The sequence below is a fragment of the Peromyscus leucopus genome, chromosome 4 (assembly GCF_004664715.2).
Source record: "Peromyscus leucopus breed LL Stock chromosome 4, UCI_PerLeu_2.1, whole genome shotgun sequence".
Taxonomy (NCBI): domain Eukaryota; kingdom Metazoa; phylum Chordata; class Mammalia; order Rodentia; family Cricetidae; genus Peromyscus; species Peromyscus leucopus.
Window position 1 is genome coordinate 133367147 of NC_051066.1, and position 22254 is coordinate 133389400.

Here is a 22254-nt window from a genome sequence, read left to right on the forward strand (position 1 = left end):
AGTTAAGACAGCACACTGTGCTAGGCACGCCTTTAATCACAGTATTTGGGAGGCAGAGGCAGATGGATCTCTGAGTTCGAGGCCAGCCTGGTCTATAGAGCAAGTTCCAGGATAGCCAGGGCTACACAGAGAAACCTTATCTCAAAAAACCAAAAGAGGGGCTGGAGAGATGGCTACGTGGCTAAGAGCACTGACTGCTCTTCCAGAGGTCCTGAGTTCAATTCCCCACAACCACATGGTGGCTCATAGCCATCTGTAAAAAACCAAAAGATGCACACCACTCATGCAGAGGACATGAGTTCAGTTGTGGCACTCATGTGGGGCAGCTCACAACTACCTGTAACTCCAGCTCCAGGAGACCCAAAACCTCTGGCCTCTGCAGGCACTCCCACACTTGTGCACACATCTACGTACACATGTATATAAATAAAAATAGTAAACCTTAATTACAAAGGAAAAAAGAAAAGCAATGTTGGGGGTTGGAGAGATGCCTCAGCAGTTAAGAGGACCTGCTGTCTTGCAGAGGATCCAGGTTAGGTGGCCACCTGAATAACCATCTGCAACTCCAGTTCCAAGAGATCCAATGCCTTCTTCTGGCCTCTGTGGGAACTGTACATATACAGACAGGCTCACACACAGTCATAAATAAAAATCAATCAAATTTTTCTAAAAAGCAATGTTACAGAAGGAAAGAAAAACAAAACGGAGTTCTTAATAGACTGGCATATTAATTATATCCTATGAAATTGCTGATAAGAAAAAGAGGGAAAAAAATCACTGAATCATTAAAAAAGCACAACATATCTAAAAGCTCCAAATGAAATCATTAAGCTTCTGGAAGGGGATTATATGATAGTAATGCTTGAGGGAATCAGTGGAATGATTCAGAGGCACATCTGCAGTGTGTAAGCTGCCAAAGTTGAAAGAGTACAACATAAGAGTACAAAAAGGGTAACAGGTGATGTATTTGGAAAAGAAGAGAGAAAAACCTTCTGACTTGATTTTTTTCTAAAGGAAAAGCCCTTACTAGTTAGACTGTTATATAATGGCACATGTATTTTTCTCCCCAACAGCCTCCAGAAGGAGTGGAGCTGCAAATGAGAGCCTTTCTCAACATTGCCTTTCTAGATATACAGCTGCTCAAGAAGCTCATCTTCTTCCATGAGCCAAAGGTGTAGCTAGTGGATGTGTGGCTACTACAGCACTGGCCTTAGTATGTTCAAGGTCCTGGGTTTGATTCCCAATATTAAAAAAAGGAAAAAATGCCATTCTTCCTGATCCCACCACTTACCCAACTGGCAAGACAGAACAAAGGTTGAGGTAGAGCCTATGGGTACACACACCAAAAGAAACAGACTACCCTGCCCAGGAGAGGAGCTAGTAGAACCAGCTGGGGTAATCTGGATCAGTGCAATACAACATGGCAGCCATCAGTTACATGAAGAATTCAAGTTATGCATGTATAGATGTAACTTTTTCCGCATTGTTTTTAATTTTGTTTTGTGAGGCAGGTTCTCACTATGCAGACTAGGCTTGCCTTGAACTCACAATCCTCTTACCTCCTGAGTGCTGAGATTACAGGTGTATGGAATACACCTTGCTATTAGGTTTAAAATAAAAAAAAAATCAGTTTCTCAGCTGCATTAGCCATATCTAATGCCCATGTTACTGGGCAGCACATACACACAACACTTCCACTGTTGCAGAAATATCTGTATCATGCTGTCTGATGACCTTTTGAAGGAGTAAGATTCTAGATAAACAGCCTTGGGTTTTCTAAGATGTACACAGTAAACTCACAATATATCAACAACCACTGGGAAACTGCAGATGCCACAAATAATAAACAAGGACAGAGAAGGCTAGCCTGAGCATCATTTTGACTCAAAATTGAATAAATAATTTTAAAGTCTGATATAGTTAGAGCATGGAAAGACAGCTATGATAACCATGCAGATGAGATAGGATAGTACATTCCAAGGAAGGCTGCTATAAGTTATATATGCCTCCTACTAGTCCTACAAGATACAGACACTTCTTCAAAGAAGCCATTGCATTGCATTTCCAGTAAGACTATGAAAAACTAAAGGAAGGGTCCTTGCACAGACTAAAGTAGATGGTTTCAGTAAGAGATAAGTGACCAGCAGGTGAATTCTTTGATTTATGCAGTAAGCAAGACAATTTTAAAAAATTAAGCTAGGCCCATGCCTATAGTCCTATCCCTTAGAGACTGAGGCAGGATTGCTGAGAGTTCAGTGTGAAATCCAGCCCAGCCTGGCTAGACTACGAGGCCTGTCTCAAAAAAAAAAAAAAAAAAAAAAAAAAAAAAAAAAAAAAGGACCAGAAGGAAAAAAACAAACATTAACCATCATCTATCTCTGCATAGAGTTTGTGAGTGATTGTAATTTCTTTAATGCTTTTCTACCATAAGCATGTGCTTCCCTTTTGTAATATACCAAACAAAAGGATTTGTACAAAAAGGCATAGGTGTAAAGACGGGCCACATTAGGGCTGCAGTCTTACAGTGTTCCTAAAGGTTCCTTTAGGGATTACTTAGAAAGATTAAAGAAAAATCACTCTAATCTGACTGGGCTCTTTGGGAGCAGCTGTCACTGGGTGCATAACTTCAGATTCCTTGTGATCATGTGATAGCAACCACAAGGCATTTTGTGAGGTACAAGCCTCTGAGATGAGCACAAGAGAAATGCCAAAATCAGAAACAGCAATTCCTTCCAGAAATGTCAGCTATCTTGTTTGTTGAGGAATTAGGAAAAATCTTACTCAAGTGTACAAACTCGACTCCCAGGAAAAAAGGGTACTAATAATAAATTTTTCATTTATTTATTTGTGTGTGTGTGAGAGAGAGAGACAGAGACAGAGTGAGAGAGAGACAGAGAGAATGAGAGAGACAGAGAGGATGAGAGAGAGAGAGAGAGAGAGAGAGAGAGAGAGAGAGAGATATGCAAGACTGTCTTTGTGCAGTGCTCTGAGCTTCATAGGTGGCTCAGTATAAAGGTGTTTGCACGACATATCAAAGCCCTGCGTTCTAATTTCAGCACTACAAAAAATTAAACAACAAGCAAACAAGAAAACTATAAATGCAAAGGAAGTAATTCCCCCGACTGAGTAAGGAAAAAGCAACTAAGAACTGGTCAAAGAAAGGAGAAGAGTACGTAACACAAATAAATAAAAAAAATTGGACAGGAGAAACAGTAATCACTAGAGAGAAGAGAGATGTATTTTCCCAATACATTGATGTGACCTGTCACATCAAGAAATGAAAAAAGTGGAGCTGGAGAGCAGACTCGGTGGTTGAGAGTACTGGCTGCTCTTCCCAAGGTCCTGGTTCCCAGCATACACTTGGTGGCTCACAACTGTCTGTAACACTAGTTCCTGGAGATCCGACACCCTATTCTGAACTCTGCAGGCACCAGGCATGCTATGGTACATTTATACACACACATGCAGGCAAAACAAGTATATGAAGTTCTGAGAGGCAGAAGACAATGGCCACAATGTAAAGAAAGATGAGCTAATAAGATCTTGAGAGCAACACCCAAAAGAGACCCAGGGAACCGCCTGTGCTGTGTGCTCGCAGCAGGAGGGGGCCTATGTCTGACTCACCGACTATTCTTGGTCCTGACACTCAGCAAGTGCAAAACTGTCATCTTGGAGAGGTTATGAACACCTCAAAAGAGACAGAGAATTTGAGGCAGACACAAACACCTAAGAGGGAAGGAACTAACGTGGGGATAGTAAGTTGTTACAACAATAAAAGTTTTAGAAATAAATTGATCTCAAAAACAAAAGGACACAAAAATTGACTGCCAAGTGCTGTAGTATACCTGTAATTCAACTTTATATGAATCACTGAGGCAGGACAACTACAAATTACAGGCCAGTCTAGGCAACTTAGCAAGATTCTTTCTAAAGATGAACTTTTTCTAAAGGAGAGCATGGCTAGAGATGCAGCTCTGTGATACCAAGTTTGGGTAACAAACACACCAAAAGCCCTGGGTTCCACCCTTAGGGACAAAAGCCAAAACAACAAAGAACCTTCTACAGAGGAGAAAAACACAGCATCTCTCTTTAAAAAAATCCTTCCCAACAGAAGGCAAAATGAAAATGGAAGCGTGAACAAGCAGTTCAAATAAACTCAAAAAATACCCCATTTGTTTTTAATTGAGTAAAACAAACAATTAACATACGTCAATAATCAGTGTTATTTCAAAGCTTTGAGATAGAGCTACATAGTTTAGGCTCGCCTCAAATTTATGATTCTTCCGCTTTAGCCTCCTCAGCAAACCTTTTTCTGAGGAGAAATATGTCCAAGCTGATGATCCAAGGTGAGAATGAAAACTCTATATGTTTTTTAAGCATCTATATCAATCATTATTTCAAAAAATAATAACAGACTTCCTAAATAAATCCAGAGTCCAGATGCTATGATAAGACTCATCTGTAATCAAGTTATCACCTGTTGACTGCTGAAAAAAAATACAATTTCAACTTTGAAACTGACACACTACACACTATTGGGCTAATGCTATAGGTTGTAGACTCCTGTATTAAAAATTCCTTGAGCACTCTGATAGGCTGTGGCTATGGTTTGGGCTCTTCTCACAATCTCCTGTTTCTTGAAATTGGTTGACAGTCACCCAGTCTGTTGTGGTGCACTGATACCTTCTTGGGAACCCACTGCCTGCCTCAGTCCCATTGAGGTCATTTTTACAAGAGTTGTGACAATTGTCTCAGCACACTAAGACACATCCACCTTGTAGTGCGTACCAGAAATAGCACCTCAGAATACTCTCTGATGGAAATGTCAACAAATGTGATTTTAACTGCAGACTTGGGGGGGGGGCAGTGCTAGAGATTGAACCCAGGGCCTCATACATATGAGATGTGTGACCTACCATCAAGTTATCCCCACACACCCTTCCTTTTCTTTCTTTCAGAGCACACTCCTTCTCCTGGTTCCCAGAAACTCAGAATATACAGTGATCAAGTTCTCATTGGCCAGGGCCAACAGCTACAGTAGCAGGGGCATCCCTAAACCTGCCTCTAATTCACTCCACAATATCTCTTATCATTTCCCTGAGCCAGATTTTTCCTAAAATTTTTTCATAATCTCAGATTCTAAGCAAGCAACACCATCCACAATGAGGCTTGATCATAGTAAGTAAATATTGCAGGCTCACCTGGGACTGCTAGGGAACTTAGGTACTCCCTGCCCTATTACACTGCCCTTCCTGACACTCCAGCTACCCAGCCTTTAACCAGTAACCCACCAAATAGGGCAGACCCTCTGGAAACCTTTATTAAATTAAAAAAAAATGTTATTTTATTATTGTATGTATGTGTATTATTGGTGGAAGAACATGTGCACCACTGCATACATGTGGATGTCAGAGGACAAAGGGCGGCTGGTTTTCTCCATCCCCCTTTACATAGGTTTTGGGGATTAAACTCAGGTCATCGGGGTTACACAACATGTGCTATTAAGACTGAGCCATCCAATCTCCTTCCACCCCATGCCCCATTCCACATACGATCTTTAAAAAAGGAACCCGACACAAACTCTTGTTTTTGTTCTCCTGGAGCTTACAAATATGTTGTTCCCAGGGGCTGGAGACGTGGCTCAGCAGTTAAGAGTGCTTGCTGCTCTTCAAATATCCCAGGTTCAATTCCTAACACTCACATGGCAGCTCACAAGCATCTCTAACTACAGTTCCAGGGGATCCAATGCCATCTTCTGGTCTCTGTGGGCACCAGGCACACAAGTGATGCATAGATACACATGCAGACAAAACCACCATATCAATAAAAAGTGATTTTTTAAAAGTTGATCCCAGAGTTCTCCCTCTTACAACTCTTATACCCTCCCCTTTCCCTTTGCTTACATGCCTAGTCATCAGTAGAAAAACAAACCTTAAACTACAGTATGAGTATGAGTTATTTCACAATTTATTGTAATAATCAAAACAAAGCAAATAGCTTGTTTCCATCATCCCCTTGGGTATTTGTTCCCCTTCCTCTGATATATATTCAACTGTGGCTTCCTATTTTTTGTTTTTGTTTTCATACCTGGCTTCTGGCTTTAACTAGGCTCTTTAGTATCTAAAGCAAGTAGGCAGACTAGAAAACAGGGAGAACGAAGCATGGTCAACTCTCCTGCTTGGTATGAGATTTGCTGGGTGAGGTGGCTGAATAATAAACAAGCAGCAGCAGTGGATGGCAGGAACAGCATCAGATCCCCAGTTCAGGGCCAGAGTTAAAAGTTAAAGGTTCTAGACTGGGCTCTAATACTTTAATAGACACTGGCTTTGGACAAGTTATGTGCCTCATCTGTAAAACAGGTGATTATTTAGCAAGAGGCTAAGAGAATAATATAATGTTTGTTCTTCTGTTTGTTTTTATGAGACAGGGTTTCTCTACATAGCCCTGGCTGTCCTGGAACTCACTATGTAGACCAGGCTGGTCTTAAACTCATAGAGATCCACCTGCCTCTGCCTCCCAAGTGCTGGGATTAAAGGTATGTGCCACCATGCCAGGCTGGAAAATAATATAATATTTGTAAAAATACTCTGAAAATGGCTAAATATTTTTTTTGAGACAGGGTCTTACATAGTCCTGCCTGGCTAGCCTGGAACTAACTATGTAACTCAGACTAATCTTGGACTCTTGACAACATTCTTGACTCTGTCTCCCAAGTGCTAGGATTTTAGAGGTATGCTATTATGCTTAGTTTTTCTTTTAAGACAGGATCTTGCTATGTATTCTAGGACTTGGTGTTCTCTTATCTCAGCTTTCTAAGCACTGGTATTATAGTCTGTACCACCACATTTATAATGCTATTTGAAGAAGAAAAAAAAAACACTCATTTATCTATACATTCTGTACTGGTGGTAAATTCTTTTCACCACTGGAGCCAAAATAAGCATGGCAAATTCACCCACTTCTTGACAATTCTGAGCTATAGACAAAATTACAGGCATACTAAAATAAAATGGGACGAATACCAATGAGTAATGAGACAAGTTAACATAAGTGTCTCTTAAAATATATGGAAAATACTTCCTTATGGTCACCCAGGACACGCTTCTCTGCAGTAGAGTTGGTTTACGTTTCCTTTAGCTCCCTGAAGCCTGAAAGGGTTTGGCGATGTCTTAGGCTAAGAGCAAATCATGAAGAAAAAGATGGGGTAAAATAATATACATCTCTAGGTTGCTCCTTAAAGAGACAAGAGAAGTCACACTGGCAGAGTCTACATGGTCCCAACAGTTGGCAGAACATTTCAAAACAGGAAGGACTTGGGTTTCAGTCCCAGCTCTACCACTTACTGACTGGGCAGGCTGGCCTGTCAATCAGCTTACTTTTACCTGCTAAGTGAATATTAATACTATTCCAAAGGAATAATCTGAGGACTGAGAGAGAATAGATGTAAAGCATTTGGCACATAAAAAGTACTTAATAAATAAATAATAGCTGGATAGCCCGTACCCCACCAAAAAAAAAAATGAAGAAAGGGAGGAAGGGAGGAAAGAGAAAGAGAGTGAAGGAGGGAAGGAAGGAAGCCTAAAGGAACAACAAAAATGTCTCAAGGCATCTATCCATTCAAACCCAGCGCCAGTGCTTGTCATCCTGGGACCTTGTACCCCAGAAGATGTTTAGCAACGTCTGGAGACTTTGCAGTTCTCACTAGGGGAGAGCTAGTAGCATCCAGTAGATACAGGCCAAAGTTGCTGCTAAACATTCTACATTGCACAGAATAGTGTCCCAAAGAATATCTAGTCCAAAACAATATCAGTGTCAATATGAAGAAATCCTGCGAGCATTATTTGGAGCTCAAGCTAGAGAGCTACTTCCTCTCTTAGCTTTATTTTACTCAGCAATATGAAAATAAATACCCTTATCTGTGCTCTCTACCTCACCAAGCTATTTAGAGCATCAAATGAAATGGTGGAGATGGGTGAGAGGCATTTTCCTCATCATTTTCTTTTACAACATATACAAAAGTACCAACTTACTGAGCTTAGCTGGCAGTTCAAATACCAAGGAATCCCTGCGATCAGTGAACATGGGAGGATATGAGGTATAATTCTCTGATAACGCCACTGTTCAAAGGGAACTCTTGTCTACTCAGTCTGAACACAGGACTTTCATGAATAGTAAATGGGACAGGGGTGTGTCTCAGGGAGAGGAAAAAGCAAGATGGGAGTGTGGGAAGTGGATGGAAACAGGACAAGCATATCAAAGAGGAACTGACAGATGTTAGGGAGTGAGACTTTGCTTGGTGTCAGTCTATTTGGGTCACAAGGAAATAACACAGATCTGAAGACTTACAGCAGAAAGTTAGTCGTTCAGTCTGGAAGTCGCAAAGTTTAAGATGAAGGTTGTGGCTTAGTTCAGTCTCTGATGAGGGCTCTTCCTGCCTCACAGATAACAGCCTTCTCACTGTCCCTCATACAGTAACAGGGAGAGGTCACCAACCCTATCAGATGAGTTGCTATATTTCTGCCCTTACTGAATTTTAATCATTCTGTAAAGGCCTGTCTTAGGTTTGTACTGTTGCTACAATAAAAACACCTGACAAAAGCAACTTGGCAGAGAGAGGTTTGGTTTTAGCTCACAAACCAGGTTATCCATCATCACTGGGATGTCGAGAGCAGAGAGAGTGAGAACACACATGCTTGCAGTGCTCAGCTTGCCTTCTCCTTTTTCACATAGTCCAAGACTCAAACCCAGAGAATGGCGCTGCCTACTTGTAGGTTGTCTTCCCTAATCATTTAGCACAATCGAGACAATTCCCCACAGTCATGCCCACAGACCAACCTAGTTTAGAAAATCAATTCCTCATCAAGACTGTCTTTCCAGGTGATTCTAAATCATTTCAAGCTGGCAATTAAAACTAACCATCACACTGGGCAGTGGTGGCACACGCCTATAATCCCAGCACTGGGGAGGAAGAGCAGCTGGATCTCTGTGAGTTCAAGGCCAGCCTGGTCTACAGAGTGAGTTCCAGGACAGCCAGGGCTATACAGAGAAACCCTGCCTTGAAAAACAAACAAACAAACAAACAAAAACAAAAAACTAACCATCACAAGGCCTCCTCTCCAAAAGTCACATGTGGTGTGGGTTAAAGTTTCTGTGCATAAAATTGGGGGGGAACACAATTTATTCTATAATGTTAAGGCACACATCAGACCTAGCTGAAACATCCTTGTAGCCTTAGAAAGGTTCAGACATTAATCCAGGGATTTTCTTTCTTTTGTGTAAATTATGTGTATGTGCCTTTGTAGGAATATGTGCATGAGCATGCATGTGTCCACAGAGGCCAGAAAAGGGTATCAGATCTCTTGGAGCTGGAGTTATAGGCAGTTGTGAGCTGCTCAACCTGGATGCTAGGAACCCAACTCACATCCTCTGCAAGAGCAATGTACATTCTTTACTGTTGAGCCATCTGTCCAGCCCCAATTCAGTACTTTTCTATAGGCACCACCACCACCCCTTTCCTTCTCTAACTGCCCTTTCTGTGATGTACACAGGCAACTAACTTCTGCATTTAATGCCTCCGCAGCCATTTTGTGGCTTTTCAGGGACAGGGAAGGGCATTTATTTGTCTCAGTCTTCAAATATCTGAAGTCAATCAGGCCATTTTCCTAACATTGGCCAATCAAAATCAACTATGGTCCAGTCTCAATCTTGGGAACTTTTAAAAATGCTGAATAGCTAAGACATGGCATAAATGAGAATCCAGAGTTCAAGGCCAGTCTGAATTGCAGTGAGACCCTGTCTCAAAACAATGATGAAGATAATGGGGGTAAGTAGCTTAGTGGATAATCGCTGACATCTACTGACCACAGTCTTTACCTCTCAGACTGGTCTGGGACCTTCATTTTTAAACAATCCCTTACCTGATGGCTAGCAAGACTGAGGGCAGGTTATTTAGTTACTGAAGCTAAATGGTCTGCTTTCTCCTGCCTTGATAATATTCATTTCTGTGGCTAGACATGAGCTTTACAGCTGTAGGTTTTAGTTCCTTCCTCTTCTTCCTGCACATTATTTTAGGTACAATCCTCCTTATACATAGAAAGATGGTATTTAATGAATAGAGATTTCTGGAAACATGTTGGGGGAGGTCAGCAGAAGTCAAGAGGGTGTTAAAAGGTATAGACTGCCAAAGGAGAGAACATGAAGTCTAGTGAAAGTCAAAGGACGAAGTGACAGAGAGAAGAAGTCACAGGGTAAGTATGGGGCTGGCAGGATACAATATAATTTAGTAAAAATTATAAGTCAGCAGAACTAGATGTTATAAAGAGCCTTGCTTCGGACAAAGATCATTAGCATCAACATTGCTTAGTGCTCTCACCCTTCCCCACCCACTCACCTTATCCACACGCTCTCTTAATTTTTTCCTTTAAGGATGTTATGGACTCACACCAAGCTATAAAGTACTCTGACAGAAGACTAGGACAATAAACCAAAAGAATAGTATAGGAAAGTGTTTCAGATGTGTACACTGAACAGGGAGGACAAGAGGGATCTGCTTGTCTTGATGTTTGGTACCTCACATCATGCCTTGTATTTGGTGAGTCCTAGTGGCTGTCAACTATGCCATTCATCATGAAATTCTCTGATGCTAAGATAAAAATGAGGTACATTCTGTCAGGCATGGCAGTACATACCTTTAATCCCAGCACTAAGGAGGCAGAGGCAGGTAGATCTGTAAGTTCGAGGCCAGCCTGGTTTACACAGGGCTATACATAGAAACCCTATATCAAAAACCCAACACCCCTGCCACCATAAAATGAGGTATACTACTGACATCTATCTCTGATGAAAATGGTGATGTTGACCAAAAGGTCACATTGTAGACTCAACAAATTTTAGGAGAGCATTGTAGCCTATATCTATCACTAACCATGCGTGTTAAAATCTCCTTATAGAAACTAAAAGGTAAAGCATTTGGATCCTAAATCAAATGCCACCTTTACACTTTCTATTTAAATTGGCCATATTATTTTTTCCCTTTTAGATCTCTATAAAGTAAGAAAACTTTAAAAAAAAAAATGACTGCATATTCTCATGGAAAAGAAAAAAAAAAGGTAGGGAGACACCAAAGAGTAGGTTAAGAAATGAGTTTTTACAAATATTCCCTGTTGTATGGTATTTTGTTTGTGTTCTGACAAATAAAGCTTGCCTGGAGAACAGAGAAGCAAAGAAGCAGTCACAGTCACTTCTTATCTCTCTGGATCCTCTGACCGAATGGGGTGAGCCCCTCCTGTCTCCATGAATCCTCAGACTGAAGGGGCAGCCAAGATTTTATCTTATCCATCTTATATTCCTGTCTCCACCTCCCTAGTGCTGGGATTAAAAGTATGAGCCACCACTACCTGGCTCTGTTTCTCTTTTAGACTGGTTCAAACTCTTGTAGCCCAGGGTGGCCTTGAACTCCTGATTTTCCTGCTTCCTCCTCCCAAGTGCTGGAATTAAAGGTGTGTGCTACCACAGCCTGGCCTCTTTGGTTAACTATTGGCTAACTCCACCCTCTGGTCTCCAGGCATTAAAAATCAAGCTAATATTTTACCTAGTATTCTGATGATATAAGAAATTAATTAATAGCAGAAGAAAACCATCTATATATATTTTAGCTAAAGCAAAACAGTCTTTACCTTATCATTTAGAAGTGGTTTGATCTCTGTGAGTTGAACATCCTGAAGTTCATCCATGAGGATGGCTTAGAGCAGATAAGTCTCAAGAATGAACCAGTAACTCTGAAACAGAAGAGATGGAAGAGAAGACAGATGCTCAAGCTGGTGTTGGAAACATAACGTCAATCATTCAGATACTGGAATTTGCTCTATGTATATCATGTACTGCACAGGGTGCAGCAGACACATAGTGGAGGCAGACAGACTCTCAAATGGACTATGTTATTCTTCTCCTCTGGTATTCATATCTTTCCACAGCTTCCCCTCCCCCCCCCCCCCCCGCCAAACCCTAATGTGTGTGTGTGTGTGGGGGGGGATCTGTACCTTGCTTTTGACTAACAGAATGAGTGAAATGTAATAGAATGTACATGAATACTTTTAGGGGTTACATTACAAAATATCTTAACATCTGTCTTGCTGAAAGATGATCTGCCCTGTTAGCTTTGTTGAGCCAGCTGACACGCTATAAGATGGCCATGAGGCAGGGAACTAAGCTCAGCTTCCCTTAAGCTAACAAGGAGGGAAAATAAGAAACTGAGACCCTAGGTTCAGTATCTCTACAAGAAACTGAATACTGCCAACAACCACATGACTCTGGAAACAGATTCTTCCCCAGTGGAGTTTCAGCTGAGAGGTAAACCAAACGGACACCTTGCTTGCAGCCTTACAAAGGATCCATGATGCCTTGAGATAACGAAGGTGTGTTGCTTTAGATTACTAAGTCTGTGGTGACATATTAATGAAGAAACAACAAATACAATAGACTTTGCACTCACGCAGTATATATCTTGGTTCCTAAAGATGGGTAAGAGAACAACATTCTCAAACTATGCTCTGGAAGCAACCATGTGGAAAGTGGGTTAAGGAAGGTTAACAACTCAAAGTTAATGATGTAGAATAGGACCCTGAATTAATAATGACAATAGCAATGAAGAGGAAATAAATAAACAACTATTTACTGAGGAATCGCGGCATGGCTAGGAGGATGGTGGCCGGCTTCTGAGATGGCCTTCTATGAGTTCCATTATCCCTGACTCTTGATATTCACACTCACTTATAATCTCCCACCCAAATAAACCAGGAATGACCTACATTACTCGTAGAATATGGGAGAACTACATAATAAAATGTGACTTTTTAGAGTTCTATTACATGGGCATTGTAGTTTCTGTGATGTTGAGCTTCTATTGCCAAGAGAGAAAACTAGTATAGTGTGAGGGCATACACAGACCTCTGGAGGTCCATGTGGAAGGGATTAACACATCAGTACTAACCTGCTAGCCATGTGAGTGATCTTACAAATGAATCTTAAAGCCCCAGTTAAGAATTTAGATGTTTAAGTCATAGAAACATCTGACACATTGAACTGCTTTGCCAAGCCTGTTTCTGTGTTTATGACTCACAGAAACTATAAAAAATAATAAATTATTTTGTTTGGAAGTGATATGTTATGTTATATAGCAATAGGTAACCAGTAAAGGGAACAAATTGTGGAATTCAAAGAAAGGAAGCTGCCTAGAGGGAGATAAGGTAGCTAACCAGAAAGCTTTCCTTCACCCCACCATACAGTCATGGGTAGACTGAACACTGGATACTGCAGGCACATGATTCTCACCCTGACTTCAAAGCTCTAGGCTTTCTCCCTTCTCTCTTGTCCCTAGACCCATCAAGTCAGCAAAATTGCTAATTCAATGAGTTTGGGATGTAGCCACTCAACATCACTTACTAGGGACCTACTGTGCAAAACACTGGGAAAGATCAGAAGAGAATAAAAGAACAGAGATGACAATGGTTTATAAAATGATAAATAAAAATAAGAGACAGAGTTCCAAGTGGAAAGCAATTGCTTCTAATTGGTGAGAATTAAGAAGGTCTCAGAAGAGATTGCTGTGCTACAGATGCTGGACCCATGATGGAATTAGATCTGATTAAACCCACTGTGAACTGAAATTAGACAAAATGATTGAATACAGCTCTCCTACTAAACATCACAGCTTAGCAATGCAGTACATTACAGTGTATCTGCTGCTGTTCCTCATGCTCACCCGGCTGGTGATGAGGATTGCTGCCTCTGTCCAGCATGACAAGAGGCATTGTTCTACATATCACTAGCCTAAGAAACAGGTAGAAACTCAAAGCTCAGAAGGTATAGCTACTTTTCTAGCACACATGTGGCCCTGGGTTCAATCTCCAGCTCTGAAAAAAAAAATGGCCTGTAATTTATTCAATTTTTGTTTTTGTTTTGTTTTTTTGAGACTCATTTTTTTTTTTTTTTTTTTTTTTTGGTTTTTCGAGACAGGGTTTCTCTGTGTAGCTTTGCGCCTTTCCTGGGACTCACTTGGTAGCCCAGGCTGGCCTCGAACTCACAGAGATCCGCCTGGCTCTGCCTCCCGAGTGCTGGGATTAAAGGCGTGCGCCACCACCGCCCGGCGAGACTCATTTTTTGTTTATTAATCATACAATAAACTGTGGCTGCTTTTCATTTGGACTTTATATGACCATTCAGACAAAGTGAAAATAACAGAATAATGAAAAGATACTTTACTGACAGTTTTTCCAACTAAGGATAAACATATTACTACCACTGGCAAAGCAGAGACAGGAGGACTGAACGTTTGATGCCATCCTGGGCTCCACAGGAAGAACCTGTCTCAAAATAAACACCAATTTCAGTTTGTCCCAATGATGTTCTTTTTTTTTCACATGTAAAATGGTGATTTCCTGACACTGTGTTTTCCATACCACCTGCTTTATTTCCTAATTCAATTCACTCACAAGAAAGCAGCACAAACTTCATTGTGGGTGGGTGGGCCTGTCAGGGAACCTCAGGTTCAAAATCAAGACACCCGCTTACTGCTCCCCTGCATTTTTTGTTTGTTTTCTAAGGCAGGGTTTCATATAGTCCAGGCTAGCCCCAAACTTGATATGTATCTGAGACTGTCCTTGAATTATTCATCCTTCTGATATTAAATGGTGGGATTACAAGCAAGTGTCACCATGCCTGGCCATCTCCTGCTTCCACAACAGGAGAAAGTAAGATGTCTGTGCTAGCACACTTAGATGCAAACTACAAAAGACTGTCCCCCTAGCTGGGCAGACTTAGGAAGGACTGCTGGAGTTGCTCCAGGGTTACTTAGAAATTGGCAAGAAGACAGGAGCAGTCACCTTCCACATATGAAGGGACCTACTGCATTCTTTTTTTTCTTAGTTCCTGTCATCTTGGGCCCTTGCCAGTGAGCAGTTTTATAATATCTATAAGAAAAGTAAGATCACATGGTGGAAAACTCCATCTCCAGATCCCTCAGCTGCACAGACTGGCTCACTCCTGGGGATCTGTGGCCCGCAGTTCCGGCATCTGTTGCCAGGTCCCATCCTGGCACAGAAAGGTTGGTATATTTTCAAAAGGTTGGTAAAGATTTCATAAGCTACAGTAGACAACAAATGTTTGCCCTCTTTCCTAGTCTAGAAAGGAAGTAAGAAGAGTGCTAAAACCCAGGTACCCTTCAACTGAAGGAAAAGGAAAGGGGCAAAAGTAGTCACCAACTGCATGCCCAGAGTTCTCTAAGCATCTTATGGTTACTCTCACATCAATCTTCTCAGGGAGATATTTTCATTTATTTTATAAGCAGGAAACTTAGGCTTGGACCAGTTTTCGGAAATTCTACGTGTAAAGGATAAGGAAATGACTTGTTTTTTTTTCTTTCTCCACTATATAATAATGTCTATACCAGGCCCCACCAGCTGGTTATGGAAACCTGGATCAGTTTCTTCCTCTCCACCCACACGATGGCACCCCTTGAGGTAAAGTCGATGGAAGCCTAAAGCAATCCTATACATACCAACAATGACTCAGACCCCTTGGAAATGGAGGTTTGAGTCATCACATGAGGATAAGAACTCACTCTTTCAGTAGCTAATTCAGGGCAAGGAGAATATAAAATAAGAAGAGGGGAATTAAATTCCAGCTATTTCTTGGTAGCCAGTTTTAGAAACAAGGGCTACTTTTCACTTGCTAAAATTGTGTGCTTCAACCTTTAATGTACACTCTCCTGGGGCTTTTTATCAGTTTTGAGGGAGAACAGTCTAGCATATGATCCACCACTAAGGACTGAGATCACCTGAGATGAGAGGGTGGATTGAAAGAGCGATCACTGACAGCATCTTTACTAGAGATAGTGAGATGGAGAAGAGACTGTATTATTTTCATTCTGCCATCTTCCAAGAAGAATATATTCACTATTCTTTATATAATAAACTATATGGATTTTAAAAGACTCAATAGGTCAGATCAACTAGAAGGAGAATATACAAGAAAGAACGGTTTTTAGGAAAGGCAACAGTCTTTGTGAGTTCAAGTCCAGCCTGGTCTACAAAGTGAGCTCCAGGACAGGCTCCAAAGCTATACAGAGAAACCCTGTCACAAAAAAAGAAAGAAAGGAAGGAAGGAAGGAAGGAAGGAAGGAAGGAAGGAAGGAAGGAAGGAAGGAAGGAAGGAAGGAAGTCCAGAGATGCAAAATGCAAGCCTTTGTCCACTCAGAAAGTAGAAGCCTGGAGATACGTGGACACTTACTGTGCCAAAAAGAGTCCATAAGGACATCAGGAGTGTACTTCAGACCTAGGCAGGACCATAACTGGCTGAGTGACACTGGGCAAAGCATTTTTCCTGTCTAGGCCTCAGTTTCTCTATCTGTAAAGGAAAGAAGTTGGGCAGAATGATCTTTTTGGGTCTTGGACAGGACTGACATTCTGACTTCTCCATTAATGTAGTACTTCATATTTTCCTCAGGGTGAATGCTTGCCTTATAATTCATATTTTATTGCAATTCTAAGAGGTCAACCAATTAGCAACTAGTATGAATCAAGAACTTGGTAAAGGTCACTCAGCAAATCATCAGGCAGGTGCATTTGGTCTGACTCAAAGGAACATGGGAGTCTGTGCTGTGAAATTTCCAGCCCTTAAAAACATTTTTTAAAACAGTAATAAAGTACTGTCTTATTTCATAGCATTCTCCCATGACCAAAGTAATTTGTTATCTTTGGCTCTGTCTGGACATACTGACACCAAGGTACTCATTTGTATTCTAGGGGCAAAGTCAATCACTTTTGGTTTTGGCAAGATTGCAGACAGATTACCAAAACAGAATGAAGGGAGCAAACACAAGGCACAGTAAGGGAGAATGAGCTGGAAGGAGTCAGCTGCAGCTAGTCCTGAAGCAGTTACAGCTAAAAGAGGCAGGAAGCATCCAGAGGATTGGCCAGAACACTGGGTTAGCATGCAGACTCATATGTATTTACTCTCTATCTCTCTCTCCCCTAATAGCTCATTGGATATCATAATGAAAAATAGAGGTACTGGCATCGCTGCTATTACAAAGATGAAAAAACTGAGGCTTAAGAAGACAAACGGGGCTGGAGAGATGGCTCAGTGGTTAAGAGTACTGGCTGCTCTTCCAGAGGACCTGGGTTCAATTCCCAGCACCCACATGGCAGCTCATAACTGTCTATAATTCCAGTTCCAGGAGATCTGACACCTTCACACCAATTCACATAAAAAAAAAGTTAAATTATAAAAAAGGTCATGTTTATAAAAAAAAAAAAAAAAAAAAAGACAAACAGACCAACTAAACTACTACTGCTAATAGATGGCACAGCTGGAATTGAAACTCAAGTTTTCTAACTGCAAACACAGACTTTATGCCCAGTCTCATACACTGCCTCACTGACCATCATAGACAAAGACAGTTTGGAGATGTGTTCTATTCATTACCGTGTTTAGTAACATCCCAGACATTTACAACTAGATGGCAATAGCACCATCCCCCAATAGCTTTAACAGCCAAAACCGTTTCCATGCAATGTCAAATAATCTCTGTAGGGTATAAGCATCAGTTAAGAAAACTACCTTAGCAGGGTGGTGGCAGCACACACCTTTAATCCCAGTACTCAGGAGATAGTAACAGGCAAATCTCTGAGTCATCTAGGGCAGCCAGGGCTACATACACAGAGAAACCCTACATCAAAAAACCAAAAAAAGAAAAAGAAAGAAAACTACCCTAAATTACAGAGGTTTAAGACAAAAGACAACGAATACAGGTTGTAGTTACTGAGGAAGTTTCATAAAGAAAGTAATATCTGTACTTTCAAGTACATATAAATGTGGTGAATGCCTTTAATCCCAGCACTCAGGAGGCAGAGGCAGGTGGATCTCTGTGAGTTCAAGGCCAGCCTGGTCTGCAGATCGAGTTCCAGGATAGCCAAAGGCATACAGAGAAACTCTGTCTCGAAAAACAAAAACAAACAAACAAACAAACAAAAACAAACAACAAAAAAAAGTTCCTTAAAGACAAGGTGATGAGACAGCACAGATCTTCTGGAAAAGGCTCCACTTTGGCAGGAGCTGAGAACTCCTACTGGGCTGAAGAGGAAAGCTAGAAAAGGTCTATCCATCAAGTAACTCACAAAATAGAACATATAGAGTACCCAACAACATACGATATAACATACACGTTTAAGGGTATGCAAGTTTCACAGTGGTATTTCTATATGTATTCCACCTTACCAAGAAGAAAGGGGGTCACTTGGGTTGTCTTACAGTCCGTGCAGTGTTTGGAACATAGCATTAGAGCTAAAAGAAGCTTCCCCAGTGTAGAGGTGAGATAATAAGGGCTACGATGGCCAAGACATTCCCAAAGGAGGTGAGAATGAAAATTTGAAAGGATATGCTTGAATAATTGGAATGCAGGAGCAGCCATTCCAAGTGAGGACACTCAAGGCAAGGAAAAAGGGATGACCACTGAGAGAAGACAAGCTACAAAGGAAATTGAGTCGGAAAAAAGGACACAGACCACTTTATATTCTATGGATGACACTGATGGTTTCTAGGAAGAATGATACAGAAACTTAGCTTTATCAGTTGTTTGAAACTTGGTCATCTTTGCCAGATATGGACAAGCCTTTCATCTCACCACTTGAAAGGCAGAGGCAGGTGATGTCAGTTTGATGCCATCTTTTTTATAGAGAGAGTTCCAAGCTGGCCACAACTACATGGTGAACCTCTGTCTTGAAACAAACAAGAAACAACCATAGAACAAAACCCAGAAGACAAAGCCGAAGAAGAAACAACTTGACCCCTCAAAGCCACCTTTACAGTCCTAAGGCCTACCTCTAGTCATGCAGGTCCAACATCAGGCAGCCTGAGGCAGGCGAGACTCTCACAGCTGACACATAACCCGCAAAGAAGTCCAAATGCACACGTCACATGACAAAAAACTTGAACAATATGAAAGGCCAAGATAATGTCTCCCCCAACCCCAAACCCACTACTCTTGTAGAAATGTTCTCCAGTGAAAATTACATAGAACCCTAGGACTCAAAAATTCAAAAGAACAATCCTAAACATGACCAAAAAAATTTAAGGAGTTTAAAGAGAACATGAGCAAATGCCTCAGTGAACTCTTAGTGAAGTCCAAGAAAACACAAGTGTAAGGCTGAATGAAGTGATGAAGACAATTCAGGTTCTGAAAACTGAATTCAGTAAAGAGATAGAAATACTCAAGAGAACTTAAGCTGAAATAAGATGGAACTGAAAAACTCAACAGTTCAATTAGAAAACTCAGGGAAGCCTAATCAGTAGGCTGGATGTAGGAGAAGACAGAATTATCAGGACTTGAAGATAAAGTAGAGTAATTAGACCATTCAAACAAATAATATGAAAACAAAACATGGGAGAAACATGCAGGAACTTTTCAACACAATGAAAAGATCTTTGGGTTATAGACCTAGAAGAAGGAAAAGAATCTCAGGTCAATGGCATAGACCAGATCTTCAACAGGATGAGAGGAAAACTTCCCCTAATAAAGGAAAGACATATAAGAAGCCAACAACACCATACGTAAGAGTAGAAAAAGAAATTCCCCACAGCATATTATAGTTAAAACACTAAATATACAGAGCAAAGAAAGAGTATTGAAAGCTACAAGAGAAAAAACACAAGTTACATATGAAAGCAAACCCACTAAAACAACAGTTGATTTCTCAGTAGAGACTTTAAAAGCCAGAGAGGCTGGAGCAACGTGATTTAAATTCTAAAAGACCACGGATGCCAACCTAGACTACTGCACCCAGAAAATCTAGCCACTGTAATTGAAGGAAAAGAAAAACTTTCCATGATACAAACAGGCTAAAAGAATTCATGTCCACCACACCAGCTCTACAGAGGATACCAAAAGCATTACTTCAGACTGAAGAGAGAAATAAGCATAGCCAAGAGACCATAGAAAGAAAACAAATGAAGCTATGATTACTGAAATACAAAATAAGACTTAAGAACAGAAACAGCAAAACCCAAGCAAACCAAACAGCAGAATAACGGCAATAACATACACCTTTCAATAATAACTTTATATATTAATGGCCTCAACTCCCCACTCAAAAAACACAGGTAAGTATAGCTCTCATCCCTTATCAAAGCTTTTTTTTGCAGCAGATAGAACAGAGAAACTGTTATAGAAATCCACAACCATTGGGCTTAGTGGTTAAGAGCACTGGCTGCTCCTCCATAGGACCCCAGTTTAATTCCCAGTACCTGCACAGCAGCTTACAATGATCCCTAACTCCAGTTTCAATAAATCGAGCTCTCTCTGACATATACATACATGTAAACAAAACACTCAAACACATAAAATAAAACCTTTTTATTTTTAAGTAAAAAAATTAAAGAAGTAGTTTTATTTTTATTTTTTCAACATTTTACTTTGATTTATGTGTATGTATGTATTAGTATGCTCATGTACTTGCAGGTGCCTGTGGAGGCCAGAAGAGAGCACTGGATCTCCAGAAACAGTTCCAGGCAGTTGTGAGCTGCCTGGTGTGGGTTCGGTGAATGGAACTCAGAAGTCCTTTGCAAGAGCAGCATGACCACTGAGGTATCTCTTCGGTTCTCTAAATAAATGTTCTTTTTTTTTTTTTTTTTTTTTTTTTTTTTTAAAAAAAAAGGGAAGGAAGGAAACAAAGGAAATCTGGTAGGTGTAGAGACACATGCCTTTAATCCCAGCAGAGGCAGGTGAATCTGTGAGTTCAAGGCCAGCACGGTCTATTATGTGAAACTCTGTCTCAGAAAACAAACAAACAGGGGGCTGGAGAGATGGCCCAGCGGTTAAGAGCACTGGCTGTTCTTCCAAAGGTCCTGAGTTCAATTCCCAGCAACCACATGGTGGCTCACAACCATCTGTAGGGAGATCTGGCGCCCTCTTATGGTCTTCAGGGATACATGCACACAGAACACTGTATACATAATAAATGAATAAATCTTAAAATAAAAAAAAAAAAAGAAAACAAACAAACAAAACCAAATAAATCAATTCACAACTGGACAAAACGCAGAGAACAACCGACTGTGTGATGCTCAACTACAACCAATATGTCTACAATGCAACTACACACCACACTGCCAAAGAGGGGGCAGAAAGACTAAAAGTCAGGTGACCAGGATATCTGCCAGATAGTATCTTCTAAATGGAGAAGGTGTGCCCATGAAATCTCACTAATACGGTTGCCTAAACAAGGCCTACATAATGACAACACCAGCTGACATGTTAATGTAGATGGAGGAAATCTCAGAAGATCCACACTGGATGAAGAGCTACAGGAAATTACTGGCTGCTGAGAGAGGGACAATCAACTTTCCCTAGGGACAAACTCCCTAATAAGTTACCCAATCTAAAATAGTCAGCCCTAAACCCATATACATATGGATAACGCTAAATGGACCAACTAGGTCGTGTGCTGTATATTTATAGATGTTTAATAATAATAATAGAAGAGGTTGTAAATTTGAGGAGTTGGAAGAAGACACAGGAGGAGCTGGAGGAAAAAGAGGGAGAGGTGGACATTATATAAATACAGTAGTCATGTATGAAATTCTCACAAATTAAAACATTTAAATTAAAAGCAACAAAATCCCTGGTCATCTTGTCTACAGTTTTCTTCGCTACAATTAGACCTAGGAGCTTTAAAGAATATCAATACGGGGGGGGGGGGTTGGGAATTTAGCTCAGTGGTAGAGCGCTTGCCTAGCAAGCATAAGACCCTGGGTTCAGTCCTCAGCTCCAGAAAAAAAAAAAAAAAAAAAAAAAAGAATATCAATACGAGGCCTCAATCCTAAAGATCATTTTAACGGGTTGGGGCAGGACTTAGGCATTGTTTTTAAAGGTCCATGGGTAATTGTTAAATGCAACTAAGGTGAAGAAGCACTGGTCTTCAGCAGTGTCCCTTTCCTCCAATAAGGAAGAGACAGAAAATTAAAGTGATTTGACTAAATCCACGCACCTGAATGTATATGGGGCTAAGACCACTGTTTGGACACCAAGCCTAGATTCTGGAAGATATTCCAGGACACTGGGCTACATTCCATACTTCCATCTATAAGAAACACAATTATGTGATGACTTGACTCTTACGTTTTGTCAGGCTTAAAGCCTGAATTAATCTAATCATAAAACCATTGACTTAAGCATCCTCCCAAGCATCTAGGGTAATGGAT

General features: G+C 40.8%; 1 protein-coding gene and 1 non-coding gene across 5 annotated transcripts in view; both read right to left on the reverse strand.

Moving 5' to 3' along the window:
- Window positions 1–22254, reverse strand: part of LOC114681853 (protein NDRG3) — a 67740-nt gene that overhangs the window by 36218 nt on the left and 9268 nt on the right. For all 4 annotated transcript variants that reach the window (XM_028855611.2, XM_028855609.2, XM_028855610.2 and 1 more), the window contains exon 2: window positions 11676–11777. In XM_028855611.2, the coding sequence (XP_028711444.1) occupies window positions 11676–11732 (57 nt within the window). In that variant the 5' untranslated portion in view covers window positions 11733–11777. The remainder of the gene's footprint in view (window positions 1–11675; window positions 11778–22254) is intronic.
- On the reverse strand, window positions 4939–5022 carry LOC114681864. Its single transcript, XR_003732954.1, has one exon.